Source organism: Amphiprion ocellaris, chromosome 11 (assembly GCF_022539595.1).
Source record: "Amphiprion ocellaris isolate individual 3 ecotype Okinawa chromosome 11, ASM2253959v1, whole genome shotgun sequence".
NCBI lineage: Eukaryota > Metazoa > Chordata > Actinopteri > Pomacentridae > Amphiprion > Amphiprion ocellaris.
The window spans coordinates 25,819,395-25,844,931 of NC_072776.1; the positions used below are offsets into that span (position 1 = coordinate 25,819,395).

A 25,537-nucleotide genomic window follows, 5' to 3' on the forward strand; every position below is an offset into this window, starting at 1 on the left:
TTTCTGTCACCAAGGTGTTGATGCGTCCATACACTGAGACACTTACATGAGTAAGCCTGGTGCCTTACAGTTTTGCATAACTCTGTCTTGCAGAAATATTTACTTTCTGCTGAGTTTGATGACAAATAAACTTTAACTCAAAATTCCTATCAGTAAGAACCCCATGAGTGTGCCCTTTATGTACAAACACTAATATTTCTGTAGGCTCACTGCTGTTTTGTCTGTCCATGTCTGTCATTCTCACTGTAGTGCACTCTGCAGACCACTAACCAGAACTCCAGCCACTACAGAAGCCACCGTGTTCCTCCTCTCCCCCCAGTCGATGCATTCACACTCTGGCCAGCGGAAGTTATCCAGAAAACCAGCCATCTGCAGGGTCTGTCTCCTTCTTTTACTTAAACCCTTGTTTTGACAAATGAACCAGTTCTTCAGGAGATCAGTGTTTCTGTCTGCAGAAGGTAGATAAATAGAATATGTGTTAACATCTCCCTTTTTGTGACATTTTTCAAAACCAGAAATGAGCAATTCATGCACAGACTGAGTGCAATTTTGGGATAAGCGATTTGCTTGTCATATAAATACATCACTAGTTATTTGCTAGAAACTGAGAGTGGAGGAACCTGCTTTACAAGTCCCAACTCAACGACTTTTACTGACATCACAGGATCACCAAATTAAATAACAAATTCAGTTCAACCAATACTATATTTATCTTTTATTCCGTGGATAATTATACTGCTATAGTCTCTGAAGCCCGGCTCATCGAACTGTTTTAAGTTATTGTCAATGCAACAGCGAACCGAGGTACACCAGTATCTGGTTAATAGCTTGACGCTCTTTAACGTTAACCTAACTGGTATTAATGTTGGGCTACAGTCCATCCACAGCAGGGCTACTTAGTAAAAACGGGCGGCTGTCCAATCATGTACCATTGGTGACTCAATAACCGTAACGCACAAATCTTTTCTGAGCTGTGTCAAAGCAAACCTTATCTTTCGTTAAGGTGTCAGCGGTAGCTAACATAACGTTACTCAGCCAGCTACAACTGCAACTCTCTTTTTAACAACGATAAGCCAGCTAGCGGTTGGCTAATGTCAAACACGAACACACTGAGTATTTACAACTTAATAGACATGGACTAGTTTTCCCCAGTGTGCAATGCTTGCATGCCGTGTAAAGTGCAATCTCCCACCTTTTAAGAGCCGTAATTGCTTTCAGTTTCCATTGAAAATCTAACATTGGCTCTTCTTCTTCTTCTTCTTCGTCGTCGTCGTCTTCTTCATGTTTTATGATAGCTTGCATACAGCAGCCTAAACGCACTACCGCCACCGACTCCAGCTGAACACACGGACAAATGAATCAATGTCTGCAGAGCCGGAAGCAACCCACAGGTCTACACACTTCTTCTAAGGCCGAATATTTAGAGCAGTTTTTATAGACGACTCCCACAATAGATGATCACTAAAGTGCACAATTTACGATTGAAATGCAAAACTTACGGTTTTAAAGGATGATTTCACTCAAAATACACTTAGAATTTAAAAGGTTTATTCAAGGATTATTTCACTTTTATTTTGTCCCCAGTGAGTTTGTCTACAGAGTCAGAGGCTGTACTTTCAGGACTACACCGAGTATTCCACACAAAATACTACTTCATATCCTGCCTAAGAATTTAAAGGTTTAATCCACCCAAATAGTACTTATTACAATATCATAACTTGGTTGCTAAGACTTGCATTGGACAAATTGTGTAATTATCAAGTAAAAATAATAATGGAATCATCTTTGTGGTGTCTAGATCTCAAACAGAACAGTCTGAAAGGTTGGAAAGAGGTAATACACGAGGACAACTCAGGATGCAGATATATATTTATTTTCATTTTATACAGTAACATTAAATAAAAATAAAAGCTAAACACACTTGAGTAAATTAGCTCTATGATTCTCGCTGTGAAATCTCTGATCTCACCACCTCCTGAGAGAGACACACAAACAGACACTGATATGCATAAGTAGATATAGCACTGATATATCCCATAAACTGCACATATTTCACTTTTTTACCTTGGTAAACTGTATTTGATTTTTAACATTTCATGCCACTATAGTCCTTTCTGAAGTGAGCACCACCTGTGAATGAACTGTCGTCCTTCTTTCTTCAGCTCTTTTTCTATCCCTCTAAAAATTCTTCCACTTCACTGAATTACTAGACAGACAAAATTATCACTGCAGGGTTGACAGAAATACTGGTAACACTTAAAAGGGGTACCTTCACTAGCACCGTTATTCCTTAATTAAGGTGAAAACTACTTCTATTTGTAAATAGTTTAAAAAAATCTTTGGGCATTGTGTAAATGTAAAAAAAATATATATCCTTTACCCTTACCTTTAATGGTAAGGTGGACCACTGAAGTAGACCTGCTCAGCCTCCTGTAGGGACAGATTTTCCTGCACAGACAGACCATATATGATGGCCTACCAAAAAAAAGGTTAATTTTTAAACAATATAATTTACATATACCATTTTACAGCAGAGCAAGCCATGTTAAACAGGTGCATCCACAAGTAGTGCCATGAAAGGTGCTATTTATTTAGGTAAAGAAGCAATTATATTTTGGAACTCAGGTATTCTTCTAAAACACAGCCAGAAAATGTTATGTCCACTGATAATATTACTAACAAAGGCCCAAAGTAAATCTTTTAAATCAGTCTGCAATGATGAGAAAACAGGAACATTTTCAAAGTAGCACCAAATGCTGCTCAGCTCCCTTTGACTGTACAATGACATCCACCAGTCAGTGACAGCCTGTATGTGGAGTGGAACTTCCTGAGTGATGGCACTCTGTCTTGGCTTTCTGTAAACTGGTTTAAGGGTTCCCTGGAGCAAGCTTCTGGCTTCATAAGTCCAGAAAGCACACATCTGGCTATGCCCTTCAAACAATAAGATTCATCTACGATATTGAATGGGAAAAAGCTCATACATTGTTGGACAAATTAACATGCATAAATACTCTCGACAAAGACTGCCATCCACAGTCTGATGAACTTGATGTAGTTACCAGATTTTCTATTGACATGGCACTGATAGGGTGTTACAAGTTTGTAGAAGTGGAAGTAACCCCCTAACTTAATACTAAAATAAATATACATGTTTTGTTCAGGGTTGTTGTACTCTGTTTGGAAACGCTCCAGGAGAAGACACCACCACTTCTGGATCAAAGGCATGTCCATCTGAAAGCAGTTTCACAGTGGAAAGAAGAATTATGAGTTTAAAATGTGTCCTTTCTCTTCTAAATGAATAGTATGTGGCAACAACAGAAGCGTTTGGAGAGGGCAATTTCTTCTTTGTGTAAAGATGTTTTTTAAAACTCCCCTACTGGAATTCAAACCCCTGGTTTGTGACAATGGAAAATGTATACTGTAACAGATCTCAACATCACAAAAACATGTGCTAATGAGAAGATTAACTATGAAGAAAATGTACTTTCACTGTTTAACACACAGTGAAAGTACACAGCAGACATTTGGACTTGTCACAGGTGGAATAACTGATGAACGAGGTTCTTAGTAAACTACGACTGATAACCAGCAGCACAACAGCTCTAAGAGAAATCCAGCATTAATGCACCTCCGATTTAAACTGCCACCAGTTCAGATACCTGAAACTTTACTAACATCATTAAACCTGTAAAATTACAGTTTTAATGATGATTTTTTTTCTTAATGTAGGCGACAGATCACTTCAGCATGCTTTTACCATCTGTCCCAAAGGATTAATTAATACAATGGCTTGAGTTAATTATCATCATATGGAGCTGGGCTACCAAAATCTGGCTAGGACTCAAACAAATCAACAAACAAGCTAATAGTTGGTTTCACTGTGCATTAGCTGTATATGAAAGTGGTCGTTTGTACTGCTTAATGATGAGTTCAAACATAGTTTGTTTCTCAATTTAGCAGATTAACAACAGCTTTGCGGCGCAAACGTAAACAACAGGAATGTTAATAAACTTAAATAAAACGTTATAAAACAAATGTTTATTTGTGTCATAACGTTAGATTATTAAATTATTACAACTCAGCAGGAAACACAAGCACCTAGAAGAAGCAGGCAGCCCAAGAATTGTGGTCCTATCAGTGTGGTCCTGAAAGTGCATCCTCCGGCTCTGTAAACAAACTTACTGGGGCCGAAATGAAAGTGGAATACTCCTTGAATCAACCTTTTAAAGTCTAAGTATTTTTTGAGTGAAATCATCCTTTAAAACCGTAACTTGTGCATTTTAGTTATCATCCATTGCAGTCGGTGGCGCTGTTTATAAAAAACACTATAAACGTGCGGCCGTAGAAGAAGTGTGCAGCCCTGACAGTGCAGCCTCCAACTCTGCAGGCAGAACAGGAATAGGGCTGGTGGAAAATACAGGTCGATGGTCGGCAGAATCAAGATAGCGAGTGTGTCACCAATGCAGGGGGTTCAGGCCGCAGTGGCTCCAGGAAGGCATGTTGGAGACAGGTCGGGACCAGCAGGAATACGGAGTACAGATGTCTATGATCTGGCAGCGTGTGGATGAATAACCCGGGCTTTAATGGTGATTGTTCACATGTGCGCCGATCCCCGCAGCTGTCTCCAATACCTGCAGTTAGGCTTATACATAGCTACCTTGTCGTCACCCGCTGGTTTCTAAAATGCTACTTTCTGATTGACATGCAGTGTTGGAGCCAGAAACGAAAAAAAAGATTGAAAGAGGGCGGAGCCAGAGAGCAGTGATTGGTCAGACTGACTGCGAGCCGCATGACTGTCTGCCCGCCCACATTTGACAAACATCTGTTGAAATGATCCTCTTTCAGAAACAGTTAAGTTCTTGAGGACTGTAATGTATTAAGGTTAATGCCTAACAGGCATCCATAGTTTTGAGTATGATAACACAGAAGTGGGTGTATAAGCCTGAGCTAAAGCAGCCTGTAGCAAAATGTAACAAGCCAAGTAAAGTGTATTGCTGAGGTGGTTCAACAGCCTGATTGCCTGTGGGAAGAAGCTGCTGCACACTATAAAACCTACCTGGAAACAGAATTAGCTGTTCAGAATGGATGTCAGAGGAGCAAGAGGTCATGTTGGAAGAAGAGGACGTGGATGACCCAGACCACTGCCAGAACCAGAACCTGGACCTGCCCATGCACCTGGTCCTAGACCACTTTACATGGTATGTAAATGTTGTTTGTCACTTCAGTGACATATCTATACTGTAACAATACAAGCAGTCAGAAATGTTCTGAGAATACTGTAAAAAATCTACTGCATAATTCTGGTTCACAGGTGCTGGTAAAATTACAGAAAGTGTACATGACTGAGTTTTTCTCTGTATTGTGTGCGTTTTTTTCCAGAGAGTTTTTCAATTGGATTCTGATGATGCACATGAATACATCTGGGACAATGTTAGTTTTCATAGACGACTATTAATTTAGTAATGGTTCAATATGAACCCTCACGGTATTGTGGTTTTTCTGCCGTCATATTCTCCCTTTCTGAATCCTATAGAAGAATTCTTCTCTACATGGAGGTGGAAGGTATATGAGCAGCAGCCATACTTTGGGAAAATCTCTTGCAATCAGTGGTCTTGACATGTGGTGATGTTTCTGTTGATGCATGTCAGGGCTGGATCAGACACACTAGGTCTTTCTTTCCACGTTCCCTGGCCAGAGAAAACATAGCTTGTGATGTTGATGAGGTCCTGTGGTCTGACCAGGCTGAAAGAATTGATGCAGATGTGGTGTAAATATTTGCATACTGTACTGTGTACAATACAGTGCTGTATTTTTTGTCTAGCATTATTTTTATTTTATAATGTACAGTCAGGCACTGCAATGACCCCGTCTGATTTATTTATCGGATGCATTTGTGTTTAAGTTGTCATTTTTGAGGACTGTATCATATTTTTACACTTCATATGAAAACACAGTGAGAGAAGAGTGTTTTGTATTTAGCAGTGCAGTGTCCTAGTTTTGCTTCTTGTGTCTTAATTTTGAAAACAAAGTTCAAATTTTGACAATAAAGTGCGCTTTTGACACAAGTGTGCAGTGCTTTGTGAATTGTGTTCAAATAAAGAAAATAGTGTGCAGTGTGTTGGGAAATGTGTGCTATTATTCAGGAACACCGTCTTATCAATTGAGAAAAACTGTATTACAATCGACATAAAGACCAGTTTAATTTGTTACCATTTTGTGTATTTCTTACCACTTGCTACCTCAAAATGTTACCCATACTATACATACTGGTTGCAGTTTCAGGAACAGGACAGATGCTTTTGTATTCATAAATCTGATGTCATACAGAAGAAGTTTTTAATCAACTAAAAAAGTATACATTGCAGACAAAACCCTCCCTTCTCGTCATTCCTTGTGACAAAATAAGAATGCTAAGTTTCTTAATGTCTTTACAAGCGTGAGGTTGTATAATAAGTGCTGTAGAAGTGAAGTAAAACATATAAAATAGATTAAGAACAAACAAAACAAAGAACCAAGACTACCAAGTAACCAAGAACCAATACAGAGTGAGAAAATGAGTGCAGAAGGAAAGGAAAAAGAACAAAATGCCGCTGTGGAAACTGCAAGAAAACTGCTCCGACCAGTTAGGGATAGTTACAGAACCCCTGTATCCAGGACTAAATTCTACCAGAGAATCAATGAGCTTTGACATTACCAATCCTGCTATCGGTACATCAGAAATTAACAACTTTATCTTGCACATTCTAACTCACCACAATAAGACAGTTATGTATAAATATATTTTCATTTTCCAAATTCAAAATAAAAGCTCTCTCTTTAGGAGCTTGTATGTGAGGACATGGAGCAGTTCTGTCACACACCTGCAGCACGGTTTAACACGCAGAGACTGCTGACAGAGAAGTAAATAATGTTCTTTTAAAAAAAAAAAAATCAAAAAGTACCAATAAGAGTACCGTTAAAGTACTGAATTGATAACCAGTGCCAGTAATGGTACTGTTAAAATCTTAACAATATTCATCTCTTGTGTGAATAAAACCAATTTATTCTAACCCAAACCTAAGCTGCGTCCACCCTTTGGAGTATATGACATGCCAGTAGACACGTGTCACATGTAGTCACATCTAGTAGGATACAGAAAATACGCAGAAGCTATTGCATTTTAGATTTTAGAATCACCAATTAACCTCAGCATATTTTTGGACTGTGGGAGGAAACTGGAGCACCTGGTGAGAACTGAGGCAGGCACAGGGAGAACATGCAAACTCCACACAGAAAGACCCCAGGCACTACTGTGTGGTCCATCCAAATCTAAAATCAAATCTAAATCTAAAAACAAACAAACCCAGTAACATTAGGTGCTCATTTAGAGGTTATTTAGCAGAGGTTGTTGCACTGTTTCTATGTTGCACAGTCTCTGAAGGACTACAGCCTAGAGGTGATTTTTCCTTGTTGGTCACATACATATAGCCAGGGTGCTGGGAAAGGTGTATAGTTCTAACTACTTTCAAATCATAATTGGTTGGGGTTTACCTTTTTGGCCCAGCACGACATACACATTGATGATAAAGCTAAATTTGTCTATAGAAAATCAAGGCTAAAAAGCACTGTCTACCTTTATGTTGTCTGTACAACACACTACTGAGCTTGACACATTCAAGCAATGAGCAATGTCATCAACAGGTCAGAACAAGATCACGTTTCCTGTAGATCAAAGGACCTGCTGGCGGTCAACAAGCTTGTCACTGTGACCTCTCACTGCTTTTGGCTTTTAGTCTTTAGTCCGTAGAATAATGGCTGACAAATCCTGACAGCTCTTTTACAAAGGAAAATGTCTCACATTCCCTGGTGTTGGAAAGCACCTGATCACTACATTTGTCAAATGTAACTGCATAAATACATTTTAAATTGTCAATTCAGTTCTTCAAATATTTGCTGGTTTTAGTTTCTCAATTGCTAGGATTTCTTCACTGCATCTGCTTAATATCCCTCTGAACCCCCAAAACTCATTTGTGGGTTTGACGGTCATTGTTAAAATAAATCACCCAAATGTCACCAGAAAATTGAAAAACAGAAAGAATCATTGGATTTTCAACTATTTATTGCATAATGTGCAGGTACACTACAAGTCAAAAGTTTGGACACACCTTCTCATTTAATGGTTTTTCTTTTTTTTTCATGACTATTTACATTGTAGATTCTCACTGAAGGCATCAAAACTATGAATGAACACATATGGAATTATATAGTGAACAAAAAGTGTGAAATAAGTCAAAACATGTTTTATATTTTAGATTCTTCAAAATAGCCATCCTTTACTTTGATTACTGCTCTGGGCATTCTATCGATGAGCTTCATGAGATAGTCACCTGAAATGGTTTTCCAACAGTCCTGAAGGAGTTCCTAGAAATGCTGAACACTTGTTGGCCATTTTACCTTCACTCTGCGGTCCATCTCATTCCAAACCATCTCAACTGGGTCTAGGTCAGATGACTGTGGAGACCAGGTCACCTGACACAGCACTCTATCACTCTCCTTCTTGGTCAAGTAGCCCTTACACAGCCTGGAGGCGTGTTTGGGGTCATTGTTCTGTTGAAAAACAAATGATGGTCCAACTGCTTAACAGTGGGAACCATGCATGCAGAGACCATCTGTTCAACTTTTCTGCTTCACACAAAGACACGGTGGGTAGAACCAAAGATCTCAAATTTAGACTCATCAAAGCACAGATTTCCACTGGTCTAATGTTCATTCCTTGTGTTTCCTGGTCCAAACAAATCTCTCCTGCTTGTTGCTTTCCTTAGTACTGGTTTCTTAGCAGCTATTTGACCATAAATGCCTGATTGGCGTAGTCTCCTCTGAAGAGTTGATGTAGATATGTGTCTGCTACTGGAACGCTGTGTGGCATTTATCTGGGCTCGAATCTGCGGTGCTGTTAACTTGCGATTCTGAGACTGGCTGAAATGTTTTATAAATGTATTTTGTACTTTTCCTATTGTAGCACTTTGAGATTCTGTATGTAAAGTGCATTACAAATTAAAGGCATTATTATTATTATTATTGTTGTTCGTGACTCTAATGAACTTATCTTCAGCAGCAAAGGTGACTCTTCCTTTCCTGGGACGGTTCTCATGAGAGCCAGTTTCGTCGTAGTGCTTGATGGATACATTCAAAGTTTTTGAAATTTTCCAGACTGACTGACCTTCAGTTCTTAAAATAATGATGGACTGTTATTTCTCTTAGCTGATTAGTTCTTGCCACAATATGGATTCTAACAGTTGTCAAATAGGGCTGTCAACTGTGTACCAGCCTGACTTCTGCACAACACAACTGATGGTTCCAACTCCATTAAGGCAAGAAATTCAACAAATTAACCTTGACAAGGCACACTTGTGAAGTGAAAACTATGCCATGTGACTACCTCATGAAGTTCATCAAGAGAATGCCAAGGGTTTGGAAAGCAGTAATCAAAGCAAAGGGTGGCTATTTTGAGGAATCTAAAATATAAAATTTTTAAAAAATTATTTCACAATTGTTTTCTACATAATTCCATATATCTTGCTTCATTAGAGCACCCTTGTTTTCTTCAATTTCTTGTTCATTTTCATGCCTGGTACCACTAAAGGTACATTACCTGAAGAATACAATGAACATGACAAAAAATGCATCTCATTACATAATAAGCAGCACTGCACATGGAAAGGCCTAAAGTGGTTTCCTGCTTACATTCAAGTTGTAGCACAACTCAGAAGTTGTCAGCTCTCACATAATGCCAAAAACAAAACAATTATGTAAAGCCACAAAGGCAGCCATCTTGGCACTGCTGGAAATTGGCACGAGTGAAAGACAGGTAGCGAAAAAACTGAACATGTCCAAGACAGCCGTTCATTACGCCAAGGAAAAACAAGCCGAACATGGTACTACCAAATTGCTAGCTGGTCGTGGCAAGAAACATCTTTCTATCCCATGAAATGACCGTGCACTCATCTGTTCCTGTGTCAGGAATTGTTGTCAGACGTCCAGGGACCATAAAAATGAGCGGACACTGTTGAGAAATATGACTTATTCGGCAAAGACAGTCCGAAACCGACTTTGTGAAGCTGGTCTTAAGTCACACAGGGCACAGAAGAAGCCCTTCATCAATGAAATCAGAGGAAAGCCTGGTTACTCTTTGCTGGATACACAAGGTTTGGACTGTTGATAATTGGGTTAAGGTTCTCTTCAGTGATGAATCCAATTTTCAGTTGATGCCCACTCCAGCCAACTTAGCAGTTAGGAGGAAGCCTGGAGAAGCCTACAAAACCAGGTCAGTTAAAGCCTGGATGGAGAACCAGAACATTCGAACCGTGCCTTGGAATGCTCAATCACCAGATCTAAATCCAATTGAAAACCTGTGGAAAATCATCAAACGCAAAATAGAGAACCACAAGCCCCAAAACAAAGCAAATTTGTTTGACTTTGTGCAACAGGAATGGGCTGCTGTGACAGCAGAACAATGTCAGAATGTGAACGAGAGCATGCCAAGACGCATGGCTGCAGTCATCAAAAACAATGATTATGCAATCCAGTACTAACTCCTGTGTGCATCATATGACTAAAACAGGCAGAAAAGACAACATGGAATGCCTAAAAGCACTGTTTTTTAGCAGTACAATGCCATAGCTATTGATGTAAGAACTTAAGTGATTTTGGTTATTATCAAGAAAACCATGGAAAATGGCTAGATATCAGCTCTTAAATCAAACTCTTTTGAGCTATTTTTGTTGTTATCATTGTATTTGTCCAAACAAATGTACCTTTAGTTATACCAGGCATTAATATGAACAAGACATTGAAGAAAACACGGGTGGGCTAATCATTTTTTCCATGACCGTATGTATGTATGTATATATATATGTATGTATGTATGTATGTATGTATGTATGTATGTATGTATGTATGTATGTATGTATGTATGTATATATATATATATATATATATATATATATATATATATATATATGCACATACATATACATTTTTAGCACACTGTGACATCCCTACCAACACCCCAAAACTCAATTTATTTCATAGGCGAAATATTTTTAAAAATTTCACAATTTACTTTCATTTTTCATGATGTAATGGTAGGGACATCAAAAATAGCAGTTTTAATGGGTTTCCATGGGGACATTTTGGTCTTTAAGGTCTGGAGTGTAAATATTACACACTATAATACATGTATACATTATGGGAGCTGAGTTTAGAATTAAATTTCCCCCAAAGTATACACATTTACCAAATGTTATGCCACATGCATTAACACAGCCAAAATTACCAAAATTTAACATCACAAAAATGTTCTCATTTGAGTGTGAAAGCAATGTGGCGGCCAAAGATTGAAACCAGGACTAATGCAGATTGCTATCGAGATACATCCCTCTTTGTTAAGCTCAGTCAAATTCAAGCCCCACATTGACCACTCACAACATGAATGCAGGGTTAAGACAGTGGCGGTTGGAGACAAGGAGAAGGGAATGTAGAATATATTTAAAACAGCATCAACAGCACCTCCTGGTTGGTGTAAATATGATGTTCTCCAAATAAGGACCTGAATTTTTCATATAATTTTTAGAAAGCTCAAGTCAGCAGTATGGTGGCATGTCTTCAGCACTACATGGAGGCTGGCAACACCGATGCAACAACATTTTTTTTCTTGTGAGTTTGTCACTCATCAGCTTGTGTCTTTCTTCCATATATTATATATAACAGACACCACACATACCTCTACTTGTTTCACAGTGAAAGGTGCAAAAAGGGAACACTGCACACTCCCCACATCTGCACCTTCTGTGACATCCTCTTAGCATCATGCTCTTCTCAATAAATGTCTTTTCCCGTGCATGGCTTCAGACAGAAATGTCTACAGTGCTCTCATCTGTGATCAGAGGTTGACTCTTAACATCTGGAGCCATCTCCTGCATCTTCACTAGCTCTGAGTCAAATATACCCTTCCAGCAGTCTTGAGCATCTGCAAAGGACTTGGTGATGTTGGACTGCCGCAAGTTGGAGCTGCCTCCTGTGGAGTAAACTCCAGAGTCTCCACTGCTGCTGCTGCTGCCCTGGCGACTGTGTCTTCCACTGGAAAAATTGAAAGGAGGGAACATTTAGTCTTTTAGTTTTCTACAGTGATGTACTATCTTTTAAATTGTAAATGAAGATTTCTAAGTAAGTATTGTCTTTGGTAAACAACACAACGCATATATCATCACAAAGTCTTTTCAGAGATGCAATATGCAACATCCATCCATCCATTATCTATACACCGCTTAATCCTCACTAGGGTCGCGGGGGGGGGGCTGGAGCCTATCCCAGCTGACTCGGGCGAAGGCAGGGGGCACCCTAGACAGGTCGCCAGTCTGTCGCAGGGCTACATATATAGACAAACAAGCACTCACACATTCACACCTACGGGCAATTTAGAGTAATCAATTAACCTCAGCATATTTTTGGACTGTGGGAGGAAGCCGGAGTACCCGGAGAAAACCCACGCATGCACAGGGAGAACATGCAAACTCCATGCAGAAAGATCCCGGGAAAGCCGGGACGCGAACCAGGGACCTTCTCGCTGCAAGGCGAAAGTGCTAACCACTACGCCACTGTGCAGCCCAATATGCAACATTGATGAATAATAATATTTATTTTTCTTCTTATTGCTCTTATAATTATAGCATATTTCAAAACTTGGGTTACAAGATTGTGCAGTGATTGGCGGAATCTCAAATTGAACTCTGTAACAAATGGGGATCCACTGTAATTTTGCCAGGACCGAAGTTATGTGTCAAGTGGTTTTCAGTACTCTTGAACCGACCTATGCGCACATCATCAGTTTATTAAAGTGACGATATTTTGTCTATCAGACACAATTCATATTTATGTTACTGTTCCTCATAACCTCAGACATACCCACAACAGTGATGGAAAGAAGACATGGCATGCCCAATCCTTGTCATTCACTCTCTCCATGTCAAACATAATATATGGGTCATTCCTCCTCAATTCATTTTATGGCTGTCTGACCATCTTTAATTTTGACAGATTTTTTTAAAGTGGGAAATATCAATTGAGCTGACCGATGTAAAATCTGGGGTGACAGGTAACATTGGTTTTTCAGTTAAAAATTCCTAAAGATAGGTGGGGTCATGTAGATTTTTATGTTTTCTTTGAGCCAATCTGTGGAACAATGTTTGTGTGCCATACCTTGAGAAATAATGCGACTGGAATCCTGAAATTTGGCAGGCTCACAGATATGTACATGTGATCTTCAACGGTACAACCCTTTGAACCCCTTTGTTTACTTCAATGTCTCACTAATCATAAAACCTTTATTTTTCCCCCGATGAGGCTGATTATTTTCCTGTGATTGGCATCAGTAAGAGTTTTAAAAATGTAGAGTATGGTGCCAGTCAGAGGCTTACTTTGTGATAAAAAAATTGAAATTATGTTTTTTCCCATTTATGGTCAATATTAGGACAATAAATTAACAGGTATGACAAGTGAAACCACTCAGACCGTGGTCTTAATTGGAAGAGTTGTCTAATGCCGTTACTGGGCAAAAAAAAAAAAAAAAAAATCATGGTTTTCCAACTCATAGTCCTTCAAACTATTTTATGATAAGTGGTACCATAAGCAATCAGTTTTCAATGCTCACTTGAACACAGGGATGAGAATGACAAATGGAAAAAAACTCGGAATTCCGCGGATCCGCGGAAAATTCTCATCCCTGTGAACATGTTCATTTAGACTTATTTTATACATGTAATATCAAATGAAACATTCTTTGATACACCCAGCATGAGTGAAATAGTGGTTAACAATTTAAATCACACTGTACACATGTATAATAAACAATGTTCAAGGTGTATCTTTGTTATACACAGTTGACACTCACCATTTTAATTTTTTGGTGCAATCGAGGTTGTGACTAGATTCACCACAACTAAGTATATTACCAACAACTTCTTCTGCTGAAATTATTTTGCCTAATGACAGATATTCACAAAACATACCCCAAACTGTATGACATCAGTATCTTTTGGAATGTCCAGGAAAATCTATCCACATGGTTAACTAAATGGGCAACAATATACCGTACTTTCCGGACTATAACTTTTTTCTCACGCTTTGAACACTGCGGCTTATACAACAATGCGACTAATGTATAGATTTTTATGGGCGAGCTTCATGCCGTCAATTCATTTAGCCTCGTCCGAGACCAATGAAATGACCAAACAGGTTACAGTGGACCAAAGAAACTGTTCGAATTAAATCAAACGTGCTTACACTAAATCCTTCAAATCAGTCTTTTTGTGCTTCATGCACACAACCTCATCATGGAAAACACACGAAGAAATGCATATGATGCACCTTTTAAGTTAAAGGCAATTGATCTGCCAGTCGAAGAAGGAAATAGAGCTGCTGCACGTAAGCTTGGCATCAATGAATCGATGGTGAGACAGAGTCAGCAGCGTGAACTGACTCAATGCGTTTCAGTGCCATGTTACAGGCACTGTTCGGAAAAAAACATTTATTTAATTAAAAGTTAAAAAAAAATATTTCTGTGTAAATATCTCACGTGGACACCTGCAGCATATAGACAGGTGCGGCTTATATATGTACAAAATTTTTTTCCTTTTTAAATTTAGTGGGTGTGGCTTAGATTCAGGTGTGCACAACAGTCTGGAAATTACAGTACATAAAGAGACAGTGAACTGGGAAACCCATTTTTCACAAATCATTGGACATGAACTACTAGGGATTTAATGCTGACAACAGTACACCATGTAGTATTGCTGCCAACTCTCCCAACAGAATGTTTCTAAGTGACTAACTCTTTACTAACAAGGTTATAATGAATTAAAACACATCTTGATAAAGAAATCAAAAACATGTAAAAATAGATATGTCCCACATATACACGTGATTGCTTATGGTACCACTTCTGATAAAATTATTTGAATCACTATGAGTAGGAAAACTATGATTTTTATTTTTGCCCAGTAACAATATTATATAACTCTTTTAGTTCAGTCCACTTTGGGAGTAGTTTCACCTATCACACCATCTCTATGGATGTTCAAATATTTGCCATAAATGCAATTAAAGAAATTTCATACTTTTCTCTTATGGTGCCTCTGACTGGCACCATACTCTACATTTTTAAAGGTCCTATTGATTCAAATGCCAGGGGAAAAAAATCAGCCTGTTAAATGTTTTATGGTTGATGGAATATCAGAACAGAAAAAAATGACCACATTTGCACCATCACATAATTGCTTTGTGTTATTCTATCAAAGCAGGGTTGCACCATTGAAGACCATATGTACATATCAATGAGCCTGCAAAATACAGGACTCTAACTACATTATTTCTCAAGTTATGGAACTTCAAACATTGCTCCACAGATGGGCATAAAGAAAACAATGCAAAAATGATCCCACTTTCTTTAAGTATTTTTAACTCAAAAACTAATGTTACCTATGACCCCAGATTTTACACATGGTCAACTCAATCAATAGTCACTGCTTTAAAAAAATCTGTAAAATTGAAGATGGTCAGGTGTGAACTTTGGTAAAATTTGGTGAACTGAGGTGGAACAGCCGATATAAATTACAAATACGTAATGAAGTAACTGCTGTTGTTTCATGGAGATAAATGTATGCAGCACTCTTTCTTTGGCGATACTCACATGGATCCTGCTGCTGTTTGATGCTGCAGGTATTGAATAAACTCGGAGGAAAGACTGAGACAAGTACTTGGAACAACAAACAGCTCCTGTTAATGTTTTGTCAAAACCTCTATTACATTCAGTATTAATCTGATCTTTTACACACTCTCTTGATCACAGCAAAGTTTTCTTTTCAGTTTGCATTTTAGTTTGTAATAGAATCGTAGAGCAGAAGAAAAGACAAAGGTGTTTGGTGGTTTTGGCAGCAAACTGTATCTTTAACTCTCTGTGATGTTTTTGGACCAATATTGGACCTGAAATGTGGATAAAATTTCCATTATTGAGATGGTGCAGTTCAGACTTGTGTGTGGTGAAAGAGATACATGATTGCTACTAGGTTCAACCTCGTAAGACTGCCATTGTTGTTTTTACAGAAAAGTGAGCAGGATTCTCACTTAGACATGAAGTTGAAACATTCAGAGGCCTCAGATTAACAGAAAAGAGTGCATGTCTGAAAGGGGTTAGAGATTAAAAGTGACCTGCTCTCTGGCTCCAAGCCTGATGGTATCGGAAAGTCTTCAGGTGGAGGGTTATGGATTTCCAGGACAGCTGGCTCTGGGCAGACAGTCACGTTATCGCACAGCAGTTCTGATTCCGACTCTGGTGTGAGGAGGCGTGGAACGTCAGAAGCCGGAGAGTCACACAGGTACTGAAGGGAGGAAAGACATGCTCAGGTGAAACTGAATATGCAAGCAAACTGTAAACAGTCATGTGAGTATTCAACTACTATGAGCTCTTTCATTAATTGTTAATTATATTAGCCAAAACTACATTAATAAGTCCAAGTTACTAAAAAACATAAGCTATATTTGACTTCTTCCAGCACATAGTCAAAACTACGATTACACAAGTAATACTGTTGCAAGCTTGACAGCATACCTCTTTAAAGTGTGTGGGCAGCTGGTTGGGAGGGTACAATGTTGTCTTGAAGGTCTTGCAGCACCAAAAAGAGCCATAGAGTGAGAGCAGCATGACGAGAAAGCAGATAACAAGAGAGCCCAGGAAGTACACAAAGATCTGCCACCATGGAGTAGCACCTGTTACAGTGTACACAAACATACAGAGAGAGAAAATACGCACATAAATTGGGTAATATTTTAGTACAGTTTCATGGTCTATATGCTACTGTTTATGTGCACTTGACCAGTTATATCCAAACACAGAGACAAGAATGAAGGGTTTTAAAGGGTTGGTTGACTGTCTGTCAGTAGTAGATTGCAAGACCCACTGTCTGATCATTGAGGGATAAAAAAAAGTTTAGAGCTGAACAAGGCTCATGTAGCCTCTGTTGCTCGGTCGTGTCGATTGGCCCTGTACAACATCAGGAAGATCAGACTATTCCTGTCTGAACATTCAGCAGAACTCCTGGTACAGGCTCTCGTAATATCACGCATCGACTATTGCAACGCCTTACTGACAGGTCTCCCCACATGCACGGTCTAACCTCTGCAGATGATACCAAAAAAACAGAATGTTGCCCTGCTGTGCAGACTGCTTCACTGGCTTCCAGTTGCTGCCTGCATAAAATTCAAAACTTTGACACCTGCATACAAAACTAGAATGAAAACAGCTCCCTCATACCTGAACTCTCTCATTCAGGTCTACACTCCCTCCCGCTCACTACGCTCAACCAAGAAAAGGCGCTTGATAAAACCACCACAACAGGGCCAGTCGAGAGATAGACCCTTCTCTTCTATGCTTCCCCGGAGGTGGAACGAGTTACCAAATGCTGTTCGATCTGCAGAGTCTCGCTCAGTCTTTAAGAAAAGACTAAAAACCATCTCTTCACTGATCATCTTTGCATTTGACAAACTGCAAAAAAAAAAAAAAAAAAAATCCTATTACGTCTGCAGGACCTGTACACATCACAGTCCTATTATATTACATTTGAACTTGTTATATGGCACTTATCCAGGTTGTTTCTCCTGAATAGATCCTTGCTTGTGTTGTATCTACTCTCAGATGTACGTCGCTTTGGATAAAAGCGTCTGCTAAATGAAATTGTAGAATTGCAGAACCATCATCAAGGGGTGAGATGTGCTGCTATTCAAATACAAAGATAAAGACAGACATGTTCAGTCTCTTCTGAAGACGTCTGAAGTGTTGCACTTAGGTGTACTCTTAAAAAGTGAGCTATCCGTCCATCAGACAAGCAATGTGGATGGACTAAGTAGCTTATAGGTCCCCTGTAGGGTTTTTATCTTTCCTGTGATATGTAGACTGTGCTGTTCTAATCCAAAACACTTGTGGCATTTTAGTGAGACTGAAAATTGGTTTGTAAACTATAGGTGACCATTTGATTTCCTGTAAGTAGGAACAAATAATCCACCCATGTATCAAAGGCCGTTTCTCAATCGGCATACTTGTCAATACTTGTGTTCTTGCAGATTTGTTAAACGTTATTAGTTGCAACCTAAGTACTGTTCCAGCTCAAAGTATGCATCCAGCCAGGTACAGATGCAATGCCTGGATGTTTTGCTCCACCCACATGACCAAAGATGCATCAGAACCACACTTGTGTGGACTTAAACATCATCGGTTAGTGACGATCTACAGTGTGTGGCCCATGCACACGTGAGGTACAGGTAATTACGATAATGTCTAGTGATGTTTGTGCACCTGTCAGACTATGAACCTATGGATGTTTAAGGACAAATGGCAGGTAAGTATGCTTTATTTTAATAGTGTTAATATTTAAAGTGCAAGCCCCATCCATCCCAGTTTATGAAGTAGATTCAGATAAATCTTATGTAGTCCTACAAAATAGACCAGAATGACACGTTATCATTGGCAAGGTTTAGGATTATTTAGTAGAGGACTTTTTGTCGATCCACTGATATAACTGAGAATAAGATAGTACAGTTCAACTGCATCACAAGTTACAGCTGTCAAAAAAAATCCACACCTCAAAAACATTAAATAACGATTGTATAAGGATCTTGGAAACCAGAAAATATATGCATATTAATTTTTTAAAAATTAAAACATGAAGAGGCAAGGCTGTTTTTTATGTCTTATTCTGTTTTGTTGTTCTTTACTGTGAAGACAACTGGAGTAGATGAGCAGAAGTAGTGACATCATCAAGTATGCTGTTGTTCCAATTGCACATTGACTGCAGTGCATTCTCCTATCCTCTGGTGTTTGTACTTCTGAATCTGTACGACCAAGTACACAAGTCCATACTTTGCGTTCTTGACATTGAGAAACATCCAAAGTCTTTACAGGCAAGTCTCACCACTCTCCGACCAAGTTGCTAATGCCTCCAGGCAGTTATTTTGGTTTACCAAGATGGAAATGAATGGGGAGACGGTCAAAACTGCAATTTCAATTGTCACCAGGGCATAAAAAGTGACTGAAGTAATTAAAAGGTGGCCAGTAAGAGTTTTTGCTTACCTAGGAAAACAAAATGCTGAAGTAGTTCAATCAACTGTCCAACAAGTGCTGACAAAGAACAAACTACTGGAGGAAACAGACATCTGGTATTTAGGATACGTAATTAATGCTCCAATGGCTTTCCATAAAGATCCACAAATGCTTAACTTATGGTATGTATCTGCAACACCAAATCTGTGTGATAGTGTGAATTTATATATACAAAGTTGCAAATCTAATTTTTTTTACACTGCACAAAACCTGAGAAACATTTGTATATCTTACAAATTACATATAAATAATTTTACTACTTTTACTTCATAGCAAATCTCTCCAAGCAAGCAAGTGTAGCCCAGGGTGTTCTGTAACACCCCAAATTACAGAGGTTCCTTAAATGCATCCCCAATGTGCTGCTTTACATGCACAGAATTTTACGGAGGTTCCCTGAACGCACCTCGAGCAGGCTATGCTACATGCCTGTAGCAGAAGCTTTTGTTCCCCTTCCCATACAGTTGTGGGAGAACACGTAGCTCAGTCAGGTAGCGGGTGGGATACTAGCTCTGTCAGGGTTGAACTATAAAAAAGTGATTTCATATGTTGAGAAGAGAAACTGAAAAGTGAATTAATGTTTAGAAGACAAAATGTGAAGGGAATCAGTCTGCTTAAGGAAACAGCAGGAACCAAGTTAAAAGAGAGGATTACAATTTTTTCTACTTTTCTGTGAGATCTCAGACTAGTTTTTTGTTGGGTCCAAAAAATTAAAACTGACTAAAAGACTATTTCTAACTGCTGACTACAACATGAGGATGCTTGAAATAAAGACTATTAAAAGGACTGATAACTCAAGCAAAAGGGTAAAACAAAAAAAGTATACACAGTATTCTCTGTATATTCAATTGTTTCTTGTGTGGTTTCTTTGCTCTACTGTTGAGTGCTACTGCCAGTCTCCTTACTCAACCTAGTGATTTTTGTGAACATGACAACCAAGTAAGTTGAAAGCAGGGTTGCCACCCATTCCTTAAAATACAGAATCGTCCTTTATTTGACAATTAATTGCTGCGTCCCATATTGTATCAATACGGGATGCAAATTGGTCCGTATTTTCATAAATATCCCATACACGTCTGTCACACACTCATCAAAACTATATAATGAACAAAATAAAACACAGGAAATCTTTAGGGCAGCCAATTTCAACTTCGTAGGACCTATGTAGTGAGGACCCGATGCCAGGTCCAGCGGCTAGACCTCTGCGTGCCCGGTCATGCCCGGTCCTGTCGCGGGTTGCCAGGTTACAGATGCTGCTGCACCTATGTGTTTAAAAATGTCTACACACTAAACTCTACCACATCCTAAGCAGCAAAAACATTTGCAAATGTACAAACAGGAGTGGGAAGACTCGAACCCCTGGCAATGGGTACAAGGCAAACTGTGTTTTCTGTTGCTCATGGACTGGCTGAAGTAAGGCAGCATCAGGAGACCAACATGTAAGAAACATGAGAACACAGAGAACCCAACCAGCAGGTCACAGGTTTTCATCCCCCAATCATCTCCTGAAGTAGACATGGTAACGGACATCAGTATTTGGTGGAGGATGCTTATAATCATGTCGATGTAGCCGTAGACTCAACAGTATTTTAGTGACTCAATAAATGCCTAGTGCCTAGAGTGTTTATTATTTTTTAATGCTTTTATAGTTTTTAATAAACATTTATTTAATAACCTATATGTAATCAATAAATGTACTTTGCCTATCTAAAGACTCACTCAGAACTCTATGTTAACAGTACTAAATAAATAAATCAATAAATATATGCACACACACATAAATAAGTCAATACATTAGTTGTGTTAAGATAAGATTTAGATTAAAAAAAGAGAAATTCTTTGTACAGTATTCTGCATTCAGTTGTTTATGTTTTTTCAGAATCCAGTATTGCACACTGGTTGCTCATTACATTTTATTAGTAAAGTTTCACTGTTTAAAATGATGCCACTTCTTTTCAGGCAGAACCTGTGATCATAAAACAATACAAAATTCTTAGTTTTGTGTTAATAAAGCACTTAAAGCTTTAAGTATGGCTAAGTGCTTTTTTCAGAATTAAATATACCACTCCTTGGGTGGTAGTGGCCCCGAGTTCAGCAAAGTTGTAAAGATAGTCATAGATTCGGACTTCTGGCATCAATAACTCATTAGATATACGTTGTCAAAACATAAACAATGCCTCTTTCCCATCGTTGTAAAGTAGACAATGTGCTACAAGCCCAGTTTTATCAAAAGTAGCTATCTTTCAGGCTGCACAAATAATATTGGTGTCTATGAGCCGCCGGCTGTTCGACGCGTGAACAGGGACCGTCTGCAAATTGCAAAACCGCTGCAACAGTGAAGAGAGACACAAATATTCAATAACTTCACTCTTATAGTCTGTAGTGTCACCAAATTTACTGCAGTCTTCAACTGGCTCCTGTTGACATCAATGTTATTTCTGCAACTTGAAAGACAGCTACTTTTGATAAAACTGGGCTTGTAGTATATTGTCTACCTTACAACGATGGGAAAGAGGCGTCGTTTATATTTTGGCAAAGTATATCTAATGAGTTATTGATGCTAAGTCTGAATCTGTGAATATCGTTACATTGAACTGTGGCCCTCAGGAGCTGTGGTGGGCGTCCTTAATTTTCATTTCTGAAAGGTGGCAACCCTAGTTGAAAGAAATCAGAACTGTTTGACTTTGGGTCTAAGATTTATTGTTTTGGAAAACCAAAGATATAGATACCTTAGTTATTAAACCCAGAGTCAGCAGAAACATAAGGTTTCAGGCAAAAAGAGTTAACAAGCTTGCTAATGGTCAGCTAGCAAACCTGTTAGCTTTGCTCAGTCACGAACAGGACATTAAAATTACATAGTTTATGCAAAAGACGTATTTGTAACATGGACCCCTGTCTGTGCACTATAGGTCCTGTCTCATACCTGAAGCCTGAAGACACCTATATTAACTCCATGTTGTACTCAACTCACATCATATTGCAAAAATTCCATCAGGATTTTTAAAACTTGTATTAAAATTTGCCATTTCAAATGCTAATGCAACCAGATGATTCATACACTTCTCATGTCAGCCACTTTAGTCCACAGCAATCATTACAAAGGGCAATATAACCAGAATCAAACTTAACTAACTGCTGTTGGAACAAATCACTGCTAATAAGATGAGAGAGCCAGTGCACAGTTTTCACACTTCAGTAATATCCTCTCCTGGTGCTGAACCTAGGATCAACAGTAGTCCACACTGCCTTGCAAGGTTCCTACTTGGAGTCTAACAAGCCACAGAAAACTGATTTTGTAAGGTCCAATTTTGTCTCCATAGATGTATGGAATGCTGAAATGGCCATAATTTGCCTCTTACTTTGCATGCAATTAAAATCAAAACGTGGCTTTTGATGTTGTCAGAAGCTGAAAAAAAATGCTGCTTTTTATAGTGCTCTTACAAATGTATCTCAAATAATTAGAATATGGTGGGTTCAATATTTTTCATCAAATGTTTCTCAAAGTCAAAAATATATATTCTAGACACAGTACACATGAACTTTTATTTTCAGCCTTTATTTGTCTTCACTTTAATCATAGCTTGCAGCTCATACAGCCATAGACCAGTCAGGGTGTCCATAATGACCCCTGTGCACCACCGAAAGTGCCAACAATGGACATGTGAGCATCAGAACTGAACTATGGAGCAATGGAAGAAGATGGCCTGGTCTGATGATTCACATTATCTTTCACATCACGTGGATGGCTGGGCGCATGTGTGCTTTCCTGGGGAACACATGGCACCAGGACGCACTATGGGAAGAGGGCAAGCCGGCAGTGGCAGTGTGATGCTTTGGGAAATGTTCTACTGGGAAACCTTGGGGTCTGCCATCCATGTGGATGTTACTTTGACACGTACCACCTACCTAAGCATTGTTGCAGACCATGTACACCCTTTCACAGAAACAGTATTCCCTGATGGCTGTGGCCAGATAATGTGCTGTGCCACAAAGCAAAAATGGTTAAGGAATGGTTTGAGGAGAACAACAACGAGTTTGAAGTGTTGTCTTGGCCTCCAAATTACCCAGATCTCAATCCAATTGAGTATCTGTGGGATGTGCTGGACAAACAAGTCCAATCCATGGAGGCCCCATCTCGCAACTTAAAGGACTTAAAAGATCTGCTGCTGCCATCTTGGTGCCATAGCACACTTTCAGGGGTCTAGTGGAGTCCACACGTCAACGGGTCAGGGCTGTTTTGGCAGCAAAAGGGGGACCGACACAATAGTAGGCAGGTGATCATAATGTTTTGCCTGATCAGTGTATTTCAGTATACATGTAATGAGTCTAGAATATATACAATTTTCACTTAGAGCAACGTCTGATGAAAAATATTCAATATTTTCCACTATATTCTAATTTCATGAGATGCACTTGTATTAGGACAGAATTAAGACTCTTTCGTTATGTCGTTTTTTTAGTGTTTCTAACTGGGCAATGAGCCCTTCCATCTGTTTCGCATGATTGATCAGCTTGTGTGTTCTGTAATCAATTAGAGAAGTGCAAAGCCAGCCTAAAAGCTATGCAGCAATACCGGCTGTTAAGGTGTAGATCTGTTGTCTTTGTGAGCTGTACAACTGTACCAGATTCAGAAGAGTACCGGTAAATATTCTAGAGAAATAATCACTGTGCGTGCCCTCATTGTCCTATGTAAAAACCTCTTTTAATCACTGTTGTCTAAATATAGCTACATTGGTTGGGTATTTGTACAATAGACAGCTGAATCTATGGCTTTATTTTATATAGAATGATTGTTAATTGTACTGTTACATGGTGCCTTTTCAGCTTTTGGCAGTGAAAAAAGCTGGTCTTAATAAGAGTCCATAAAATGTGGTGCTTTTTCGGCTTTTGATGGTGTAAAAAGTGGCATTTTGATTTGGATCGCATGCAAATAGAGGTGAATTACGGCACTTTGGACATTCCAAACTTACAAATACACCCATAAACATGATGATGTTTGATAGTTCAAATAGCTGTACATCACACTATATTACTGTTTCTATGGCGGCTATTAAGGTGCTAACCTAATCTGATAAGAGCATGCTGTGGACAAGGGTTGCTACGCAGAGCCAAGATCTGAGGGTTGATTTTAGTCTCTCCTCAAACAGTAGAGAGTTCACAGCTGAGAGAATGAATCAGACTTCACGGTTTACTCAGCTTAATGACAAGAATGCTCCTTATCTAAATATGCAACAAAATCTGTCAGTAAGAGAGGCAATACAAAGAATTTACTGGAACAAGTACTAAATATAACCTGCGCCATCCTCAAGCATGTTACACTAGTGTTATTAAGCACAACAGGGATGTTAAATAAAGTAACAAATAGGTAACTGAAATAAGGCTATGTCCACACTAACATGTTTTCATTTTAAAATGGCATTTTTAAACAAAAAACTTTGGGTGATCCAGTTTCCTCCCACAGTCCAAAGACATAGTGAGGTAAATTCTAAATTGTCCATAGGTGCGTATGTGAGTGTGTTTGGTTGTCTGTCTCTCTGTGTGGCACTGTGATAGACTGGTGACCTGTCCAGGGTGTACCCTGCCTTCATCTTAAGTCTGCTGGGATAGACTTGAGCCCCCTAGCAACCCTACAAAGGATAAAGTGATGTATAGAAAATACATGATTGGATAGACATTTACAGTAAACTAATGTATTTCTCTAGACAGTCAACAGCCTTCCTAAATATTTAGTAATGTAAATTTTAAAAAGTTGTCAGAGTGGAATTTTTCCTAAATATCGTAAATTTTCCAAGAGAGCAATAACAGGTAGATTTCTGAATCCCTTCCAGTCAAATGTAAGCATGTTATAAATTGTGTTACCTTCAGTCTGCACGCAATGCGGTGAGGTGAAGCTGCTGCTCTTGTTGTAGAAGTCATAGCGTGTCTGCACGCTCACACAGTACCAAGTCCAGGGCTTCAGGTTTGGCAAAGTCACCACATTGGCACTGCTGCTTACCTGCTGGGTTGTTGAGGTCTGAAAGAAGAGGCAACTTAAACTTTCGGGAAACTACTTCACTTATGTACCAAACATCAAAAGTCAATAAAGTTTGAAACTACATTTTCACCTTCCAACTTCTATATAAATAAACACAATTCAAAGTCGAGGGGTTTTGAATCAGCCAGTGACAGTGTGTGACTGAGGATGGTTACATAAGCATTTGAGTTTTGTTTATATTGGTCTTATATCCTGATAATTCACATATTCTTCAAATGACTACATCAGTATAGGTAAAGAATATGTCGCCTGCCCTAAGCAGACCAAAATATAATCTGTTTAGCAGACCAATGTAAGTTCAGGACCATGAATAAACCCCC

General features: G+C 38.9%; 2 protein-coding genes and 1 long non-coding RNA gene across 3 annotated transcripts in view; 1 reads left to right on the forward strand and 2 right to left on the reverse strand.

The window, feature by feature from the left end:
- The window catches only part of LOC111588648 (transmembrane protein 50B), a 34,505-nt gene extending 33,157 nt beyond the window's left edge, over positions 1 to 1,348 (reverse strand). The window contains exons 1-2 of the mRNA XM_023299129.3: positions 1,193 to 1,348; positions 271 to 449 (exon numbers count right to left, since the gene is read on the reverse strand). Coding sequence (XP_023154897.1) covers positions 271 to 369 — 99 coding nt within the window. The 5' untranslated portion in view covers positions 370 to 449; positions 1,193 to 1,348. The remainder of the gene's footprint in view (positions 1 to 270; positions 450 to 1,192) is intronic.
- Positions 1,349 to 4,272: 2,924 nt separating this feature from the next.
- LOC129350053 (uncharacterized) lies at positions 4,273 to 6,065 on the forward strand. The gene is made up of 2 exons (XR_008603267.1): positions 4,273 to 5,198; positions 5,380 to 6,065. It is a non-coding gene; the product is annotated as an uncharacterized LOC129350053 (long non-coding RNA).
- A 2,015-nt stretch (positions 6,066 to 8,080) lies between these two features.
- The window catches only part of il10rb (interleukin 10 receptor, beta), a 30,299-nt gene continuing 12,842 nt past the window's right edge, over positions 8,081 to 25,537 (reverse strand). The window contains exons 5-8 of the mRNA XM_023298923.3: positions 25,043 to 25,196; positions 16,643 to 16,800; positions 16,243 to 16,412; positions 8,081 to 12,117 (exon numbers count right to left, since the gene is read on the reverse strand). Of these exons, the coding sequence (XP_023154691.2) occupies positions 11,886 to 12,117; positions 16,243 to 16,412; positions 16,643 to 16,800; positions 25,043 to 25,196 (714 nt within the window). The 3' untranslated portion in view covers positions 8,081 to 11,885. The remainder of the gene's footprint in view (positions 12,118 to 16,242; positions 16,413 to 16,642; positions 16,801 to 25,042; positions 25,197 to 25,537) is intronic.